This window comes from Vulpes lagopus, chromosome 7 (genome assembly GCF_018345385.1).
Source record: "Vulpes lagopus strain Blue_001 chromosome 7, ASM1834538v1, whole genome shotgun sequence".
Lineage (NCBI taxonomy): Eukaryota > Metazoa > Chordata > Mammalia > Carnivora > Canidae > Vulpes > Vulpes lagopus.
Genome location: NC_054830.1, coordinates 2,101,838 through 2,121,806, shown reverse-complemented (window position 1 = coordinate 2,121,806; position 19,969 = coordinate 2,101,838). Strand labels below are relative to the sequence as shown.

Genomic DNA, 19,969 nt, shown 5'->3' with positions numbered 1-19,969 from the left:
CTGGGATCGAGTCCCACAGCGCACTCCCCGTAGGGAGCCTGCTTCTCCCTCTGCCTGTGTCTCTGTCTCTCTCTCTGTGTCTCTCATGAATAAATAAAATCTTTAAAAAAAAAAAAAAGCCATTTAGAGAGAAAGGCAGCCGACCCTCGAACGCAGGTTTGAACCGCGGGGGCCCACTTGCACGCAGACCTTTTACAGGGCAGCCCTGTGATCTATTTTCTGTCTCCGACTGTAATTTTAGCAACTGGTTCTCTCGCTTTACTTCGGGAACACGGCGCGAAATACACGGAACATGGTAACACGGCCCGTCGACTCTCGTGTCACCGCCCCGGCTTCTGGGCAGCAGTGGGCTCTGGGAAGTCGAAAGATCCACGAGGGTTTTCCCCCGGGGGACAGGGGGACATGCACCTACATGCACCCGTACGGCAAGGCTCAACCGTACCAAGACTTACACCCAAACCCTATCCTCAAGACGAGCGGCCGCAAACGCCCACGGGCGCTGAGACACGGGATGGAAGACCCCGGCTGTGGCTCCTGGTGGCTCGTTTTCCTGGTTTCAGGCTACGGAACTTTCTGCGTAAAAAGGAAGCCTCTGCGTGTTAATCCGAGCTGCCAGGCTGGCGTTCCCCCCTGAAACGTGGGGAGTTCCCACCTGGTCGGGGCAGGGGCTGCCTTCTAGCCCTGGGGCTGGGAGGGCAGCACGGAAGGGGCCGGCCTGAGAAGGGGTGGCTGCGACCCTGGGGCACCCAGCTGTGCCTGCTGCAGGCCCAGCCCACGCACCTCGCTAGGCCCCGCGCTCTGGGTCCAGCCCATCCCTCCACCCGGACCCCTCCCACCCTCATTCCCCAGCAGCAGCCACTGGGGGCGCCTGTGAGCACCCCAGCAGGTGGAGGATCTTTCCAAACCGCAGGCACCCCAGACCACGTGCGGTCACCCCCCCCCCCTGCACCCAGAACACAAGCTCCTGAGGACAGACCTTCCCTTTGTTCTCGCTGAACGTCACAGAGCAGGGCACACGGCCACTGTTCGCAGACAGGCGGAGCTGGGTGGACCGAGGGCCACGCCCCAGACCGGGCTCCCCGGGGCCACCTGCTGCCCCCCCATCCTGGGTGGAATGTGCCCCCCCTCAAATCCACATCCCCCGGGACCTCAGCATGTGACCTGATCTGGATGGAGGGTCCGTGCAGATGTGATGGGTCCAGATGACACTGTAGGCCACACAGGGGAGCAGGGGGGCCCCCACCCCACATGGGGTCCTCAAACAGCAGGAGATGCAGAGAAAACCTGTCATGTCGTCATGTCGCGGGAACAGGGATGCAGAGGCTGGAGCCCGACGTCTATGAGCGCGAGAGCCCGGGGAGGAACCCCACGGCCACTGACCACCCGCGCCCTGACGCTCAGACTCCTGACCTCGGAGCCGCCTGAAGGCGCCCAGCGTGCGGCGCAGCTGCCCTGGGAAACGCACGCCCCACGGTCCCCCCTCCCCGATGAGGAGCTGGCTTGCACCCCACCTGGCAGCTGGGGAGCAGGAGGGCGAGACCACGGGGCATGGCGGGGGCACGAAGGCCAGCCCCCCGAGGAGTGGGTACGCTCAAATCCTGAGCCCCAGCGCCCCCCGACAGGACACGCGACGCTCATCATTCGATATGGCTTTATTTTCTGATCGTCCAAGTGCGTCCCACAACGAGCCTGAGCCCTGAACAGCCGGCAGTCCTGACATCCCGCCCCCGGGAGGAGGACACCCACTCGGCGCCTGAGCCAACGCCGGTGCCCACGTCCTGCCCCCCACAGGCGGCCGGCTGGGCTTCGGTAAACAGTCTCTGGGGGAAGACTGGCTGCGGGGGGGGGGGGGGGGGGGGGGGGGGGGGGGGTGGTGAGGGGGACAGGAGAGCCTGTGGCCCCCATGCCTGCCCCGCCCGGGGAGGCTGAGACCACAGCCCTGCTGGGGGGGTCGGCTCAGAAGGCAGGAGGCCCGAGGCGGAGTTAGAGACGCGGCCCCCAGGAGCCCATCCCCATCCCCGCAGCAAGTGGCGAGCTGGCTTCTGAGGGGGCTGGCTGGGGGCACACGGAGGGAGCTGGGGTCCCCCACACCTTATTAAGGCCTCCCTGGAAGCTGAGGCGGGCGCCCAGAGCCCTCTCCCTCATGACGACCCTGCCCTTAGCACAGAACACCTAATTGATTATATTGCTAATGAATCTGTACGCCTGGGTCTCCCTGAGATCAATCTCAGCAGCGCTAGACGCCTCCTCCGCACCCCCTCCCCTACAAGAGCCTCATCTGTGGGGTTCGGGCCTGGACCGTCCTCCCCACGTCCCAGGTCCTTGGGAGGGCAGCCCCGTGGGGGCCGCGGCCGCGTCCTCTCCAGCAAATGCTCTCCCTGGACCCCCAGCCTGGACGCCCTCCTAGGACACGGGGTCACCAGCTGCCCCAGCACACACCTCCTTTCTACAGATGAGGAAACCGAGGCCCAGAGAGCCTGAGGTCAGGGAAGGGGTGGGGGCGGGGTAGGGGCCTCCTCTCTCCTCCATGGCTGCCTCCTGCCCCTGGGGCTCCGAAGGCACCCAGGTTCCTGGGGGGCAGGCCCAAGCTCCCCGGGGCACGTGGGTGGGGGCAGACGGTAAGAAATACACGTGAAGGTCAATGGCACAGGGAGCCGGGCTGAGAGGCCACCGGGTCTTCAGGGCACCAGTGTCCATGGGGGCTCGAGGGAAACACATTCCAAGGCCGCACCCTGAGGCGGCTCCCTGCAGCCCAGGCCAGGGTGGGGGACACAGGGAGGGGTTGGGACCTGGGGACCTAGAGGCCAGTGCTGCCCTTCTTCAGACCAGAGGGGGAGCATCTCAGTCACCCGAGAGTGGTCTGGCCGGTGTGGTGGGCGGACCCAGGGCCGGCGAAGGAGGCCCCCTGCCCCTCGGGCTGCGGTCCATGGGTCCATCGGTCGGTCGGTCGTGGGCCAGAGGAGGGACGCTGAGGCGGTGCTGGGCACGTCTCCTCTGTCGTCCACAGTGGGCGAGCCCTGAGGGCTGCGGGGCCGCCTCTGGGGCTGGGGGCTCCTCTGCAGATGCGTCCCCAAGTCTGTGGCCTGGCCCCTGGGGACCTCCACCAAACGCTCCTCCGAGGGAGTTCAAAGGACAAAACAGAGAAAGAATCCCCCAAGTCCTCAAGAGCAACACAGAAAAGCTCTGTAATTCAGGGTTTCGGCCTCTGAGCCGGGGGCGGAGCCCTGCCCTCCTGCGTGGAGGAGTGGGGAGTGGCGGCAGGCAGGGGCTCGCGGCGCGGGCGAGGGGCCCCGTCACTGCGTCTTGGCCTTCACGAGCAGTCTCTGAACTGTTTTGTACAGGAGGTCGAAGTGCTGCAGGCAGCGGGAGGGCTCGAGTGAGGCCGGGGCAAATCCACCCCGAGGAAGGCCGGGCCCGCTGTGGGGCCACCGCTCCCAGGCAGCGAGCGTGGGGGCCGAGGGCTCACCTGGCCAGGTCGCCCCTCCCACGGGGGGGCCTGGCCTCCCACCCGTACCTCCCTCCCCCCTGCTCACCTGGACTGCCGTATAGGCCATCCCGAGGTAGGCGCCGATGCACACGGCCAGAAGCAGGTCGAAGATGGCGGGCTTGACCCTGAGGGTGGTAGGCAGGGTCAGGGCACGGCGTGGCCACCAGCCCGCCTCACCTCACCACCCCCAGATGTCCCCAGATGACACCTGACCACGCACCCCGGGCCGTGACCCAGGGGCACCACGGCTGCCGGTCCAGGGTGGCTCACCTGTAGGCGTTCATCACCTGCTTCAGCTGGTCATAGAAGACAAACTCGGGGTCCCTGGGGAGACAGCGCTTTCACCCACAGCCCGGCCGCCTCCCACAGCCCCCACACACCAGCCCACCCGGAGGCCCCGCCAGCCCAGGAGGGGGAGGGCGTGCGAGCACGAGGCTGCCAATGACCCTGCCAGGGAAGGACTAGCCTCTATTCTGGGGTCTCTGCTGCTTTTCTGGGTGTCAATCATACTCTTGAAAAACAAAGGGGGGGGGGCGCTCGGGTGGCTCAGTGGTTGAGTGTCTGTCTTCAGCTCAGGGCGTAATCCGAGTTCTGAGATCGAGTCCCACATCGGGCTCCCTGCATGGAGCCTGCTTCTCCTTCTGCCTGTGTCTCTACCTCTTTCTCTCTCATGAATAAGTAAATCAAATCTTAAAAATAAAAAAAAATGAGGGAGCAGCGCCTGAGTGGCTGTCGGTTGGGTGTCTGACTCTTGGTTTTGGCTCAGGTCATGATCTCGGTGGTGAGACCGCCCTGGGCTGAGCCCAGCTGGAGTTGGCCTGAGAGTCGCCCTCCCCTCCCCCACTGCACCGAGCTCTCTCTCACTCTCAAATAAGTAAGATTTTATGTACTTACTGAGAAAGCGAGACTGTGTGAGCACAAGGTCGGGGGAGGGGGGGCAGAGGGAGAAGCAGATTCCCCACTGAGCAGGGAGCCTGACATGGGACCATGACCTGAGCCGCAGACAGAGGCCTCACTGACGGAGCCCCCAGGGACCCCGATAAATACGATCTTTAAATAAAAACAAAGTAGGGTGACTCTGTGGAGAGTCTCCCGGTCTGGAGAGCACGGAGGGAAGGCGATCATGGTCTGGGAACCGGAGGCCCCGGCTCCACAGCCTTGGGTCCACTCTGGGCCTCAGTTTCCTCTTCTGTCCAAGAGCCCGGACTCTTGCACACACCGTGAGTGGGCAAAGGTCGAGAGCCAGCGAGGGGCACCATGCGGTGTGGGGGCATCTCCTACTGGGGGACAGCGGCAGGTGCCCTTCCTCGCAAGGCCAAGTAGGGAGCCCTGAAGCACGGAATGGAAAAAAGACAAAACCCAGGTGGCCCACGGTGGGGAGGAGCATCCTGAGGGCAGGTGGGGCCCCCGGGCACAAGCCGCCTGACACCCAGAGCACGAAAGAACCAGAGGGTGGGTGGGGGAATAGGGCTGCCCAATAAAACATAGGACGTCGGTTATGTGCGATTTTCAGACAAAAAAGAAATTGGCTTCTGGTATAAGTATGTCCCAAACATCCTGTGAGATATACTTACACCAAAAAAAAAAAAGAAAGAAAAGAAAAAACCATTTATGTGAAATTCACGTTTAACAGAATCCCTGTACTTCCTATCGATTGTTTTATTTCTGGTCCACTGCTTTACGTGCTCAGCCTCGCACCCAGGGTGGGAGGCTCCAGACGAGCCCGCTAGCGGCGAGCCACAGGCGACGGGTGCAGGCGAGGCGGCTCACCGTTTGTCGGCCTTGATGTGGTGCTGCTTCACCTCCTTCAGGTAGCGGCTCAGGTAGTGCTCCAGCGTGCTGAGCAGCGTGCCGTCCTTGTCCACCAGCTGGGCGGCCCGCGGCTGGTTGGTGAGCCAGTCCATCACCGAGTCCAGCTGCTCCTGCTGGATCTGCTGCGGGGGCGCGGCCGTGGTCAGGGGACACCCCCCCGCCAGTGCCCCCCCCCCACCCCGCCCCTCTGCCCCCGCCGTTACCATCTGCTCCGTGAAGACCGGCATGTCCGGGGGGGTTCCCTGCGGAGAGAGGAGGGACGCACCCTGAGTCTGACCCGCGGGCGGGGGGTGCCGGGGGCCAGCGGGCGTGGCGGGGGCCTCACCTTCTCGGTCAGGTTGTAGATGACCCGGGTCAGGGCCTCCGCGATGAGCCTGGTGTTGCGGGTCAGAGTTTTAGAGTCAACCCGGGACCTTAGGGCAGGAGTTGAAGAAAATACACAGGTGTCTGGAACGGGCGTCCGTTTAAATGACCCGAAAAAGCCCAAGCGTATTTCCCACAATAATGAAAACCAGCAAAGCCACAGCGGCCTCAGGGCCTCAGGGCGGGCGCCTGCCCAGCGTCTGCCGGAAGGGCTGCACAGCTCTGGGCCCGCTCATCGCCAGGGACGTGGGCGCGGCGGAGCCGAGGTGGTGCCCAGTGGGTGAACGGCGCTCCCCACGGTCGCTCCCGCCCAGAACCTGGGAACGGGCCTGGTTTGGAGGCAGGGCCTCCACGGAAGAGGCGGGTACAGGCGAGGTCGCGCTGGAGGAGCACAGCCCTTCGTCCGACGCCCCCACAGGAAGGGGAGATGCGCACACGCACAGGGGGACAATCCGGCCCCAGGGGCAAAGACCGGGGGGGGGACTGCAGGCCAAGGGACCCCAAGTACTGCCAGCAACACAGACCTGGTGTGGTGCCGGGCCTCCCGGGAGGGCGGAGGGAGTGCACTCCTTTGCTCCAGCTCCCTCGGCCCTGGAACACCCTTCTCCTAGCTCATACCCCTTGGCTCTGGCACCACCTCCTCCAGGAAGCTTCCCTGATGTCCCAGGAACAGTCAACACCTCTGCCCGCACCTGCTCATAAAACCCCGGCCCCATGCAGGGCCAACCCACCACTGGGAGACACAGACGGGAAGCAAAGTCCTATAGTGGCAGAAGCCAGAGGTGCCCAGGGTCTTGACGAGAGGTAATGTGAGGAAGGAAGGGGGGGAGGGCTCCCTGAGGAGGTACAAGACAGGACACCACTGTCCAGGCCTCCGCACAGCCGCGCAAAGGCCCCGGGGAAGGAGGGGCAGCATCTGAGCCACAGGGCAGACCGAGGTGCCCAGCATCTGGGGGGGTACATGTGGGGTCTGGACCTCACACCGGGGGGCCAAGGGCCCCCAAGCCACTCACTCAACCCCCACGTAGGGGGGTGTCTGTAATCCGACCCCAGCTCCCCCCTCACCAGGTTCAGGCTGGCCACCCTCCTCCGTCCCATTCCTCGAGTCCCATTCCTCGAGTCGCCACCACCCGCACCTGAGGTCCACTCCCTCCGGCGTCTGCGTCTACGCCCAGGCCCGAAGGCTCGCACAGGGCAGCTGTGGGTGGAGGGGAGGCCCCGGGGCCGTGGCTGCACCCACCTCACATCCATGATGCTGCTGCGCTGGCCGTCGCGATGGCTCTCCAGGTGGGACAGGGTGAAAGCAGGCAGCCGGCGGATGGCGAAGCGCTCATGCTCCCAGGCCAGGATGTCCTCCGCCAGGTTGATCTTCTTGTGCACCATGGAGAACCGCACCTCCGGGAACTGGTGGGCGGCCACCTGCGAGCAGTGGCGCTGTCAGGGTGGTGCTCTCGCCCTTGGTCCTGGCCGTTTCCGTCCACAGATGTCCACAGGGGATCTTGACAGCTGGGAGGGTCCCAGGTCCCTGCCCAAACCTCCCTTGCCCTGAGGGGCCCCACTCCCTGGCCCCAAGTCAGGAGGGCACCTACCGCCTCCAGCTCCCGCAGGAAGGCGTGCTGCAGTGTCCCCTCGCGGGGCGGCTTGGACACATGCAGGTGCAGGCTGTCCCCCCGGCCCACAGTGTCCAGGCACAGGACGAAGGCCACGTTGTCCTGGAGCAGGCTGGAATCTGTGGGGCGGCCAAGCTGGTTGGGAGGGGCAGGAAGGGCCACGGCCCCAGCCCCAGGCCACACAGGGCCACTCACCTGTGTGGTCCAAGTTGTCTTCCAGCCAGCGCTTGGTGCCCTGGTAGTTGAACTTGCCCCCTCCAGAGGCAAAGAAGAGAAGGTTGTACCTGGTGTGGGGGAAGTGGGGTATGAGCGCCGCAGGCGAGTGACCAAGACCCCGACAAGGAGGTGGTCTCCCCATAAGCACTGAACCCTGAGCAGCCTTCCGAGCAGGGTCTCCCTGTCCTGGCAAAGCAGACTCTCTGGGGGTGTCCAGGGCGCTATGGGGGGCTGAGCAGCATCCCTGGCTCCAGGACACCCCCAGCTGTGATGACAGCAGACATCCCCAGAAAGGACGCCGGGCCCTGGGGTGCAGGATCTGGGTGGGGCTCAGCTCCAGGCCTGGTACACAGGGGGCCCTTGATTCAGATGCGGTCATTCCTGGGGTGTGTGAGCCCCTGTACCCAGCGGCTCCACCCTCCCGGCAGCCCCTCCCGCCCGGCTGTCGCGTACGCAGCGTGGGTGCGCTTGTAGGTGTAGAGCCTGGAGAAGAGGCGGGCGAGCTCCAGCAGCACGGAGATGCCGCTCCCGTTCGAGTCTGCACCGTGCGACAACCACTGTGGGCAGGAGGGAGACAAGGCCAGCGGTCAGCCCCGGGTCCCGCGGTGGACCTCGCTGCCCCTACCGCGGTGCCTGCAGCTGCTAACAGCCCCCACCTGCCTGCGGACACCACTCTGCTCTAACCCCAGAATGACGGGGCTCCGGGTTTGCAGGGCCGAGCCCCCGGGACACGGAGCCCAGCGCGCTCTCCTTGCTCCCCAACACTCTGCCCCATGCCCGCGGGAACCTCCGTGCAGAATGCAGAGCCCAGAGCCCTGGGCGGCCGCCTCGGTATGGTCCCCAGGATCGCTGCCCGCCCATGCTGCTGGGAGTGGGGTCGGCACAGGTTCCCTGCAGCTGTGAAAGCCCCCAACTCCTGGATCCTATCATCTAAAGCGACACCCCCGACAGCATGATGGGATCTTAGGAAGTAAAAAAAGAAACTGGATTCTGTGATGGGGCTTGGGACCCTCCCAAGGTCACAATCCACACACTGACATGTCACGTATTGACACTATGAGAATTCAGGGAGAGGGCAGCCCAGGTGGCCCAACAGTTTAGTGCCACCTTCGGCCCAGGGTGTGATCCTGGAGACCTGGGATAGAGTCCCAGGTCAGGCTCCCTGCAGGGATCCTGCTTCTCCCTCTGCCTCTCTCTCTCTCTGTCTCTCATGTATAAATAAAATAAAATCTTTCAAAAAAAGTTTTTTAAAAATAAAAGAATTCAGAGAGAGATGGCCCCATGACGCTCAGGGAGGGAACTGGACACAGGAGGCCACGCAGTGAGTCCACATGTGTGACATGTCCAGGACAAGCTTGTCCACAGACGGGGAGGGGGCTCAAGGGGGTGGCTGCTGACAGGGACATGGCTTCTGAAATGGAATGTTCTGGAAGTAGATGACCACGGTGCCACAACTCTGTGGATGTCCTACAACACACTAAACTACACGCTCTAGGGAAACAACTCAAATGTTATGTCAATTCCATCTCAAAAATAAATAAAAATGGATAAAAGCTCCACAGCAGGGGTTGGAGGAGATTAGGAGGATCCCAAGAGGCTCCTGGTCAGCTGAGCGGGGAGACTGATGAGCAGTGTGGATCAGATGATGAGCAGGCCGGGCACTCCGAGGTGACCGCTGAGGCCCTGCCTGCTAGGCCGGGTGGGGCCTGGAACAGCTGCCCTCAATCGGTCGCACGGTCAGGACCTCCGACCAGGCTGCCACTGGCCACCTCTCTGGTTCAGCTGATTCGTCTTTCAAAGCAAAACATGCCTGATGAAGACACGGGCACTGTTCACGCGTTGGCGTGAGCCTTGGCCTCGCTGTGCCAGGGGCTCTGAGAGCACGGCCCCGGGGAGGTCTGGGGCCCAGCAAACACGCCTGGCCCTCCTCGGCGTCTGAACTGGACTCTGGGCTCCTGCCTCCCTCATGGGTGGAGGACTCGGGTGCCTGAACCATCTGTGCAGACACGGGGTTCGTGCTGAGCACCTGTTGCCCTCCTGAGCCTGGGGTCCCGGCCGAACCGGGCAGAGGGCCCCCACGAGACCGACCCCCGTGGAGAACCTGGGCGCCGGGTCTCTCCCAGGCCCCGAGACCACACCTTGTGTGCATACTCACGGCTCGTGCTGGGGGAACTGAGCGTGTCCTGTGGGTCACCCGGGAGAGGACCCTGGTGTCCCCGCCCTGCCCCTGCACCTGGGGACCCTGACACAGACCTAATCCTGATACCCGGCCCGGGCACCTGTCAGCCGTGGGGGCTGGGCCACAAGACCCGCCTCAGGTTAGCCCATTTCTGCTTCGTGACGACGCCCTGGGCCCCGAGAGGGTGGGTGCTGCTGCTCTGACCCCCACCCCGAGGTAGCCCGGAGCAGTGCCGGGAGCAGAGCAGGGGTGGGGGGTGCCCGTGCCCCTCCCCCAAAGAGCACGCATACATACGGGGGCTACTCCGAAGGCATCATAGTGGGCCACGATGACAATGGTCGGGAGGTCTTCTCCACCCAGCCCCGTCAGCCGCCCCTGCAGAGAGACGGTCTGTGAAGCGCACGCTGGCTGGACCCCAGCGGCCAGACACAGCCCCGGCCTCCCCCACGCGGCGGGGCAGCATTTCCGGCTTGGCCGCCTCGTCACAGACGACATGTGAATGAGAGCCTGTGGCCACGTGCCAATAAAACTTTATTTACAGAAGAAAGTCAAGGGGGCCGCAGCGCGCTGACCCCCCCACCCCGAGACCCAGCCCATCCTCGACGGCGGAGCCCCCAGCCCTGGCGGGCCGGCGGGAGAGCTCTGCTGACGAGGACGAGCAGCCGGTACGGACCGCGGCCACGGGCCAGGTCCCGGCGCCCACACCCGGGCTGCCACCTTGGCCACGTGAACTGGCCCTCGCTGAAGTCACATGGTGACAGACGAGAACGGCCTTCCGTCAGCAAATGCCTCAGCGTCCACTCCTGCCGTCCGAGTGCCAGTCCCGAGGTGCACCGGGGTCAGACGGCACAGCGTGGGGCCCCTGCCAGCACACGGCCGGGCCCGTCTTCCTGATGCTCCCGAGCAGAGGGCGAGCCCCGGGAAGGCCTCGGCCGTGTCGGAGTGAAGCTCTCCTGGCGGCCGCCCACAGCAAGCCACCCGAGACCCAGGGCCACAGCCCGGGTGGGACTCCTGGCCCGAGACCGTGGGCGTGCTGCTGACCCTAGAGGCCCGGGCCTCCTTCCCCGACCGACAGGCCAATGCTGGCACCACAGGGTCGGGAGAGCGGGGGGAGGGGGCACCCCATGTCCACACAGACAACGGGTGGCAGAGGGCTCGAGGCAGGGCGGAGGATTCTGGAAGCAAAGGCCAGGGCAGCCAGGCTGAGACAGACCTCCTGGTGCTGGGAGGGACCCCCCGACCCCAGCTGCTCCTCACCCACAGCAAACCCGGCCAGCAGCTGCTCAGCCCGACCTTCGGGAGCCTGACCACGAGGGCTCTGGCTCCTGGGAGCTTTCTCTGCCCAAACGGCCACGATCCTCCACAGTTTTAAGAAAACTCCTTGATCTGTAACCTCCCTGATCACTCAGACAAGGCAGGGGCCTCCCCACATCCTGAATCGGCCTGTCCAGCCCTGCTGACGTCACCGGCCCGCCCAGTCCCGCTGGCTACCCCGCCGGCCCATCCGGCCCCGCTGACCACGTCGCTGGCCCGTCCAGTCCCATTGGCCACCCTGCTGGGCCGCCCAGCACCCCCTGCCCCGCGTCCTCCACCCAGAGCCCCTCCCCGCTGTGTCCACCTGCCTGTTTGCTGCCCTCACACCTCCCCCAACCCTAAGTGAGTTCCTCAACGAAGGAAATGCATCTCGCTTGCTGCTCCCTAACAGCGGGGCTCCGGACGGGTGGACTCACTCAGTTCTGGAGCATCGCTCCACCCGAGTCCCACCCGTGCCCGAGCGCCGACACCACGGGCTGGCCAGTAGCCCTGCCCCGTCTGGTGGAAGCCATGGGGACCTGGGGGGACCAGCAGGCTCAGGGACGAGTGCTCGCTAGGTGCCCACTGGGCACTGGGCTCCTGCTTGGCTCTGGGGACCTCACAGGAGGCGCAACAAACACGGTCTCAGTGCCTCTGACACTCAGGCTGATGGGAAAGGACCCGAGGACACGCGGCTCCTAAATGAGTCAGGTGGGACGATTGCTCAAGAGAAAGTGCAGCCCGGACGGGTCTGGTGTGGCAGCGCGGGGCTGCAGCTCCTGGTAAAACCAATCTGTGGCTTTTCAGGCCCGAAACCAGATGCGTCCAAGGCCTTGCCTGGAGGGCACCCCCTGCACTAATTTGGGGCACACCGGGCGCTGCTGGCTGGCGGGCTGCCACCAAGCACTCAGCCCTGGGCCGGGGCCTCTGTGAGGGTCTCAAGGCGACCTCTTCACCGGGGCGGGGGACACGACACCAGAGAAGACACTCCCGGCCCCGCGTCCACACAAGTGCTGGGGCCTTTTGTCCAAGCCCCGCACATCTGCCGGGGGGGAGCTGACCCTCGACCATGGGGAGGAGGGCAGCAGAGCCGGGGTCTCCTCTGGCCCAGACCACTGCCTTCACCACCACCGTAGGTGATGACAGGCTGAACTCTCTCCCATTTGGCTTGTTGTCTTAATCGGCTACTTCCACGTCCAGAGTTTAACGCCCTCCCATTTCAACTAAGCTCTGAAAACAGGGGCTGTGTGGCCCCAAAAAGTTCTCAGGACTTCTAGGGATGCAGCACTAGAAGGACTATTATATGATGAAGAGGAGCACCCACTGTGGGAGAGAGAGCTCTCTGTGAGGCAAGGACAGCCAGTGCAAAGGCCCTGAGGCAGGATGAGGAGGCTCCATGTGCGGCCAGGGATGGTGACAGAAAGTGAGAGATCTGACTCGATTTCCCTATCAGAAGGTCCCTCCATGGGGGAGCGGGTGGGGGGGAGCTCAGGGAGCCCGAGTGCCCCCTGTGCCGGGTCTCAGTGTGGCACACAGGGCCGGGCACTCACCTCCACACTGGTGATGAGCCAGTCGCTCACGGCCTTGCTCTGGACCCCGCTGGTGACCATCTGGAAGCCGTTGGCAGTGGCGGTGTGGAGCAGCACTGAGGACGGGTAGGGCAGGGTCAGCCCAAGCCCTGGGGGCTCCCGGACCCAAGCCGGCATCCCCATGGCCCCAAGGCCCCAGAAGGCAGGGGTCTGGGCTAAGCCAAGCCGTATGCAGAAGCGCCCCGTGAGCTCCAGCATGACGTGGTGATGGTGCGAGAAAGAGCCTGGGTCCAGAGTGGGCTGCTGACCCCGCTGCCCGGCCCCAGCTGGCCGGCAGGGGAGACACGCGCCCCCGTGCCGGCTCCGAGCGCCGGCCTCCCGTTACACTCGCCACTTCCACGGGGGAGAACGGAAGGCCAGGCGGGTCCGTTCTGTGGCGTTCCTTCGACTACTTTAGCTAGCTCACTCTCCACAGCCCCCGGCCCTGCCCCAAGCTCATGGACGGGACGTCCCTGGCCCATCCCTGGCCCACGGTGCAGAAGAAACGTGTCCTCCTTCCCCAACGACGCCGCTGCCCCGCCCCGATGGGCCCAAGCACGATGCTGACACTGAGAGTGTCGTCAGCAGGTGAACAGACGCCCCTGTTTTCCTTAAACCATCCAGAGGCACCTGGGAAACCCCTCCCTCCAAATTAGCAGCTCTCGAGCTTCTGTTTTCACAGGAGTCAGCGGTGGGGTGGGGGCTGCAAAATGCAAAGTCCTGGCCTCCAGCCTCGAGGCTGCAGCATAGCAGGTGTGAGACAGGACCCTGGAAAGGGCTGGGTGAGGCCACAGCCTCAATGGGAAGGACCCCACGAGCCTACCTTCGGCGGCAGAGGCAGAGCCCTGGGCGGCGGACGCGGCCTGCGTCTGCTCATAGATGGAGAGCAGGGCCTCGTCCTCCACGGCGAAGTACACGGGGACGACGGTCTCCATGGCCAGCATCTCGGGCTCGGTCTCCATGAATTGCTGCAAAGAAACACACACTGAGAGGCCTTCCAGGGTGGGGTGGGGGCCCGGAGGCTGTCCCGGGAACGCAGGCACGCCAACTCTGGGGCTGGCTAACAAGGCTAGACTCACGCCAGAAAAAAGGGTGGGGCGGGGGCCAGGGTACAACAGGATGAGGACGGAGGAACAGGTGAGGGTGGCAATGCCCACGGGGCTCCCAGGGGTACCCTTTGGGGGGGAAGCAGGTTGGGAGAACGGGCGAGGGAGCCGGTCAGGTCTGGGGTCACCGGGGACTGGTCCCAGCCCCACTGGCCATCACGCCCTCAGCTGCGAGTGGGCAACAGATGCTGGCACCCTAGGCTGATGGCAGGCACCCACCTGTGGGTACCAGGTGCCCGGCACCGAGCACTCGCCTCCACCACCCCACACCTGCTCCCCATCTGCAGATGCATCTTCATCCGAGGGGTCTCACGGGATCCTACCAAGCCGGCTCATCCAAGCAGAGCCCCCTCTCCACACTGCGTACGTGGGGCGGGTCACTCTGAGCAGCATCCCCAGCCCCTCCCGCTGGCGGCCAGGAGCTCCCCAGTCGTCCTGAGCACAGCAGAGCCCAGACACGGCCCAGAGTCCCTCGGGGCGGGAGGAGGTGACGATGAAGCAAACATCCCGCCTTCTGAAGGGCAGAGGGCACACGGGCGTGAAGCAACGTGCCCCAGGTCACCTAGCTGACTCCAAACCCAGTGCTCTTTCTTCTGTGGAAGCTCCCGGGCCCGAGTCTGTGCAGAAGAAGGAAACTGGACACTCACCCGGATGACGTCCTGGGGCACAGCGGCCATGGCCCGCGGCAGGATGATGACCACGGCGCCGGCTGACTGCCGCAAGGCCTTCTGGTACTGCTCGTAGGAGAAGTCCAGTAGCCGCATGAGCACGCAGCGCCGGCTCAGCACGTCGGCGTCGATGGTGCGGGCCTCTGTGTTGAGCACTGCGTTCCGGGTGCCTGCAGGGGGCAGGGAGGGCCTCCCTCAGTGGGGTGCCGGGACCCCCACCTGGAGACCACTGACTCGGGAGCCCTCAGGGTCCTGTCACTGGGCCACGGGCATCACGGACGCAGTGCCCGCTCCAACCCACGGAGTCACGATCCCCACCCTGGGCGCTGTCGGGGGGACTGAGCCCCCACCCACTCCGTGCCGCCAGGAGCTGGACGGTCTCCCACCGTGACAACCACAGACGTCCCAGACGTGGCCCAGTGTCCCCTGGCACAGGATCGCATGGGGGGGGCGGGGGAGCCCCTGCTCTAAACCCAAGAGGTCAGGCCTGGCAGGTGCCACGAAGGTGGGCGCAGGACCCCTGGACAGCTGAGAGCTGAAGAAAGCTCCAGAAAATCAGGGAGAGCGCTAGAGCCGGAGTTTCCAGGAAACTGAACCTGCCCCCTCCCCAAGGAGAAGGAGTGGCTCAGAACCAGGGCGCGCACACAGTTTTTCTAAGGCCGGGGCGGGGCGGCGGGGGGTCTCCCCAGACAGAGCACCCATGCACTGCTGCCGGAGAGCACTGCTGCCGGAGGAAACCCGCCGCAAGAAGCCACGCGGACGTCAAACGCAGGAACGTGGAGGAGCGCTGACATCCCCGGGGCCTTCGCACAGGCCCTCAGCACATGCAGACCCCTGTCTGTGCCCCGTGCAGACCCCCGTCTGTGCCCCGTGCGCTGCAGGAACGGACTCAGGCAGCTCCCACGGTCGCGGCACTCGACGGGGATGCTGCCAGAAATCCCAACTTTTACACCAAATCACCCAAACGGCAAAGGTAAGCGACGATTCCAGAACCTTTCAAAAGCCGCAGGCCAACCCAGGATGCGCTAAACAAGCAAACCACGTTGTGTGGGGGGACTGGATGTGGCCCCCGGGGCTTCTGGTTTGTGACACAGTGAGCGTGACTCAGAAGAGGACGCACAGACGTGGGCCGGCTTCCCTCTGTCCTGGAGGTCAAGGTCGCAGGGGGACACAATGGCCGTCCAGGCACAGGGGGACCGCCACCAGGCCACGGGGCCAGCCCAGCCCCCAGGGACGTGGTCTGGGAAAGCAGACAGGCGGGAGAGGGCTTGCTTCCAGGGGAGCGCTCCGTGGGGCGGATCAGGGAGGTGGACGGCGTCCCAGCTGCGTCCCAGCTGCGACGGGGAAGGCCATCTCGGGAGCGGGGGCCTGTGACCACGGGGCAAGGGTGGGCCCATGTGCCCAGGCCTGGAGGGGGTGCCCCCCACCTCCACCCCAACCCTCCAGGGGCCTTTTCTCTGATTCAGGCCCCGCTGTGGGAGCCCCCGGACAGCTGAGCGGGGAGAGGGCAGCAGGACCTTCAGCGCGTCCTTGAAGCTCTCCAGGGCCGGGGAGGCCCCTCCCCCTGCCCCACCTGTCCTGTGCTCGGCCTCCCAGAGGCCCTAAGAATCAGCTGCGGGTGGAGACACAGGGTCACCCGTGGAACCTACTGTATGCATCTTCTGGCCTGGAGCCCCTGCAGGGCAGGACTCAGAGGGAGGAAGCCAGACAAACGGAGGCGGAGAGCAGAGCTGGGTAGACGCGGGTCCCCCACCAGCACCCCCAGGCCCTGAGAGTCCCAAGGGCAGAGGCCCCCTCTTTGCTGAGCTGGCGCGGCTGCCCTCACCCCTCAGTCTAGGCAGGAAGAGGTCAGGCCTGGCAGGTGCCACGAAGGTGGGCGCAGGACCCCTGGACAGAAGTCACGGCTTCTGGCAACAGACCCAGACCTGAGCGGGGCTTGCCAACGGCTCTGTCGGGGGCCAGAAGGTCACCCCTCTCGCCCTGCTGGCTGCACCAGCTCTGTCTCAACTGCTCAGCTCCGTCCCAGGCAGGCACGCCAACCAGAGGGAGCGGCTGTGCGCCAGTAAACTTTATCCACAACACCGGGTGGAGGGGGCTGGCACGGGCGCTGGGGTGCCGACGCCCCCACCTCCTAGGGGCTCGGGTCAGCCCAGGGCATGCGGGGAGCTGGACTCGAGCGGGGAGCTGGACTCGAGCGGGCCGCTCAACTTGAGCAGCACTGGCACACGGTGGCGAGCGCCGTGGAGGCCAGCCGTGCCCTCGGGAGGGCCAGAGTCTGCCTGGCAGGGGGTGAGGTCACACCCCGCGGCCTTGTACCTGGTGGATCACCCTGAGCAGAAACAGCACACGCCTTTCCTTCCCAGCAGCCAGCCCGGTTTCTCAAGAGGAGCGAACAGGAAGTTAGGAAAGAAGAGAAACCCAGAGCAAGGGTTGCCGCAGGAGGCGGGGAGCCTGCGGGCTCGGAGGGGGTGCTTGGGACACTGGGGAGGGCGGAGAACCATGGGCGGTGAGCCAGCAGGGCAGCTCTCAAGGACCTGGGGTCCCTCCAGGGTCCCTCTGCCAGGGGCCGCGCCTCCCAGCACCGCGCCGACGTCCCCCCACCAGCACGGGGTGGCTGAACGCGGCCTGCTGGGCCTGGCACGGGGGCCAGGAGGCGAGTGAGCCGCACACGGGGGCCTCACACGGGCACCTGGAGCCGGGCCTCCGCCTCCTCCTGCTGCATACAAGCAGCACTTGGCGGGGGCAGGCGGCGCCCCCAGGCCCCCGAGCTCACCCCCGGAGCCCAAGTCTTCCTGGACGCCTGGCGTGAGGCACAGAGCATCTGGGATTCTCGTTGGGAGCGGCAGAGACGGGGGGGCGTGGAGACCCAGACTGGAGGGAACCCAGGGCTTCGGGGCGATGCGCTCCAGGAAGGGAGGGGAGTGGAAAAGGCACCACAGAAACCCACTCGGATCTGGAGAAGCGACTTATCTCACATTCGGGGCCCCCGGCCTCCGGGAGTCAAATTCCTCCAGGAAACCAAGAGAAGCTCCGGGCTGCAGCTCAGTTCGGTACATGGACAAACCCTCGAAATTCCCCTCCTGCCTTGCCTGAGCCCCGTCTCGAGCCGTCTCGGGAGCGCAGGGGCCACCTGTGGCTGCGGCTCCCATCCTGGCACAGGGCACACACCCTCGTTCCAGAACGGCCCAGACCGTGTGGGTAAGGACCCCTCCCCAGCAGAGTGTGAAGCACGCCACAGAGAACGTGCCACGGCCCGGGGGCTCCCGGTCCTCCCTCCCTGCACCCCCCACCCAGAGCCTGGGGCCTCGGGTTGAAGAGCATCGCTCAGCCCGCCTGCCGGGGTCTGCCCCCTGGCACCGTGGACATGCAGGGCCAGTGCTTCTCTGTGCAGGGCTGCCTGGCACCCCCGCCCACCCCCCACTCGATGCCAGGACCTCTGTACCTGTGACAACCGTGAAGTCATCACCCAACGACCCCCGGGTTGACACCCACTAAACAGCAACGGCCTAACTCTGGGATGAGGAGGGATGCGAAGGGGAGTCTGGACAGGACTTCATGGGAGGCTGGGACCGCCCCCCCCCCCCCCAGGGCTGGGCTGGGGATCCACGGGGTCAGGCTGGGCCTGAGGTGTTCAGACAGGAGGGGCCAGTCCACGAGCAGGTGGGCTCAGGGCCGAGAAGAACCAGGACTGCGGAGGGAGCCCCGCTCTGGAGAGAGCAGACTTTGACCCGTAGGGACCCAAGGCAGCGAGCCGAGAAAAAAACCAGAGCCTGGAAGGTTCTGGAAGGCCAGAGACAGCTGTAATGAGGCAGAGATGAGGGAATCTAGGCTTGGTGCTGGGGTCAGGACCCCGAGAGGAGAAGGAGCAGGACGGGGGAGCGAGAGCCGAGCGGGTGCAGGCCCAGCAGGTCAGGGAGGGCATTGAGGGGGTCAGAGACATCCAGGACTCCTGGACGGAGGGCGCGAGTGGGGCGGGGAGGCCGAGCCCCGCGCAGGGGTGTGCACCAGAGGGAGGGACCACGCTCCCGGGGCGAGGGACCCCAGGAGCACCCTGGCGCCGGGACTGCAGCGGGGGGCTCAGGGGCCCAGCCGCGGGGCCTGTGATCAGAGCTCCTGAGCCCCGAGGGGAGCAGGACCCCGGCTCCGGGGCGCCCCCGAGGTCAGGACCGGCTGGAACTGCCCCTGGGGGGGGCGCAGGGGCTCGGGGCGCGGGGGCGCGGCCCGGGGAGGATGGGCACCGCGGGGGCGGCCGGGAAAGCGCCGGGAAGCGGGCAGAGGGGAGCAGGCGGCCGCGGGTTCCGGGCCCGGCCGGGGCTCGGGGGCCGGGGCCGGGCGCACGCACCGTAGGGCTGGCCCTGCAGGTCGTACTGCTGCATGCGGTACACGGTGAACTCGTGCGCCGCGTCGGCGGCGGGCAGCGGCGGCGCCACGAGCAGCAGCACGGCGGGCAGGAAGACGATGAAGCCGAGCGGCAGGCACGACGCCTTCAGCATGTTCTCCAGCACCTCGCCCGCTTCTTCCAGCATCCTGGCCGGCGGCGGGGCCGCGCGGGGCGGCGGCGGGGACGGGACGGCGGCGGCGGCGGCTCCCGCGGACTCACCTCGGCATGGGTAGCCGCCGGGGTCCTGCGGGCGCCGCGCCGGGCAGCCCGCGCCTGCTCCGGGGTCCTGCGGGCACCGCCGCGGGCCGCCCCGCCCGCCGCGCAGCCTCCGGGGAGTTGTAGTCCTCCTGGCGCGCGCGCGCAGCCTCCTGGGAGTGGTAGGCCGGCTCCGTTACATCGCAACACGGGACGCTGTGACGGACTGTTCGGCTAGGCCTGCTGATGAGGCGTCACCTGACACGCGAGTCAGAAAAATGCGGAGACTCGACAGCAATTATTGCAGCGGAACTTTCTCCAACGCCATCTGTGTGGCGGGAGGAGGCGGGGAGGCGAGAGGCGAGGGCAGGCCATGACCTTGCGACCCGGAAGGAAGTTGGGATGAGAGCCGAGAAGGCGGGGGAAGCGGGGGGGGCGGCCTTGTGCGCGCAATCTCCTGGGAATTGTAGTCCTCCTGCGCGGGCACAGGGTCTCATGGGAGTTGTAGTCTTCGTGGACGGAGTCTGAAAAAAATCACTTAACAGTGCCAAGGGTCGTAGATGTTAAACTCCGCGAGGGAAAAGACTTCTGCCTGCTTCGTGCGTTGATGTATCCCCAGAACCTAGTGCGAGGCTTGGCGCACGGTGGGTGGGTTATACCATTTTTGAATGAATGAAAGAGTAATAAAGAAATGATAGAAGTTTCTTAAAGGGATGGCGCAATGGGTTGTGGGACTTGTAGTCTGGAGCCTGGAGTTCGTGAAGGGGGTGGTGATGAGGAATATATATATACTTAAGGCTTATTCGTATTTGGGGCATACTCATAGCTTGAAGCAGTTTTTTATTTTTCGTTGTTCATCAAAAATGCAAATTTAACTGGGTGTCCCAAGGTTGTATTTTCGAATGTGGCGACCCTAAGAAGGCACTGTGTCCCAGCCAGGGGTCATACCCACTCCTACAGATGGGAAGGCTGAGGCCAGGGGTGCAGAGCAGGAAAGCCCCCCCCACACACAGCGAGCTGACTTCCAGGCTCCCATAGGGCCGCCTCCCTTCTGTCCCAGGTGCGAGGTGGCGCAGACTCACAGCACTTTG

At 65.1% G+C, this 19,969-nt stretch overlaps 1 protein-coding gene across 2 annotated transcripts; it reads right to left on the bottom strand.

Annotated features, from left to right (window-relative positions):
* Window positions 1-1,637: 1,637 nt before the first annotated feature.
* NCLN (nicalin) lies at window positions 1,638-19,052 on the bottom strand. Of its 2 annotated transcripts, none has more exons than XM_041763065.1 (15): window positions 18,645-19,052; window positions 14,282-14,472; window positions 13,352-13,496; window positions 12,511-12,605; window positions 9,962-10,042; window positions 7,942-8,045; window positions 7,468-7,556; window positions 7,252-7,391; window positions 6,903-7,081; window positions 5,625-5,712; window positions 5,503-5,541; window positions 5,258-5,418; window positions 3,758-3,811; window positions 3,534-3,612; window positions 1,638-3,353 (listed from the first exon to the last, which is right to left on the bottom strand). In XM_041763065.1, the coding sequence occupies exons 1-15, from the start codon at window positions 18,826-18,828 to the stop codon at window positions 3,294-3,296; spliced, it is 1,689 nt and encodes a 562-aa protein (XP_041618999.1). In that variant the 5' UTR covers window positions 18,829-19,052; the 3' UTR covers window positions 1,638-3,293. The 2 variants fall into 2 exon arrangements, with proteins under 2 accessions (XP_041618999.1, XP_041618998.1); XM_041763064.1 differs by having other exon boundaries at window positions 5,258-5,421; window positions 18,645-19,048.
* Window positions 19,053-19,969: the final 917 nt, after the last annotated feature.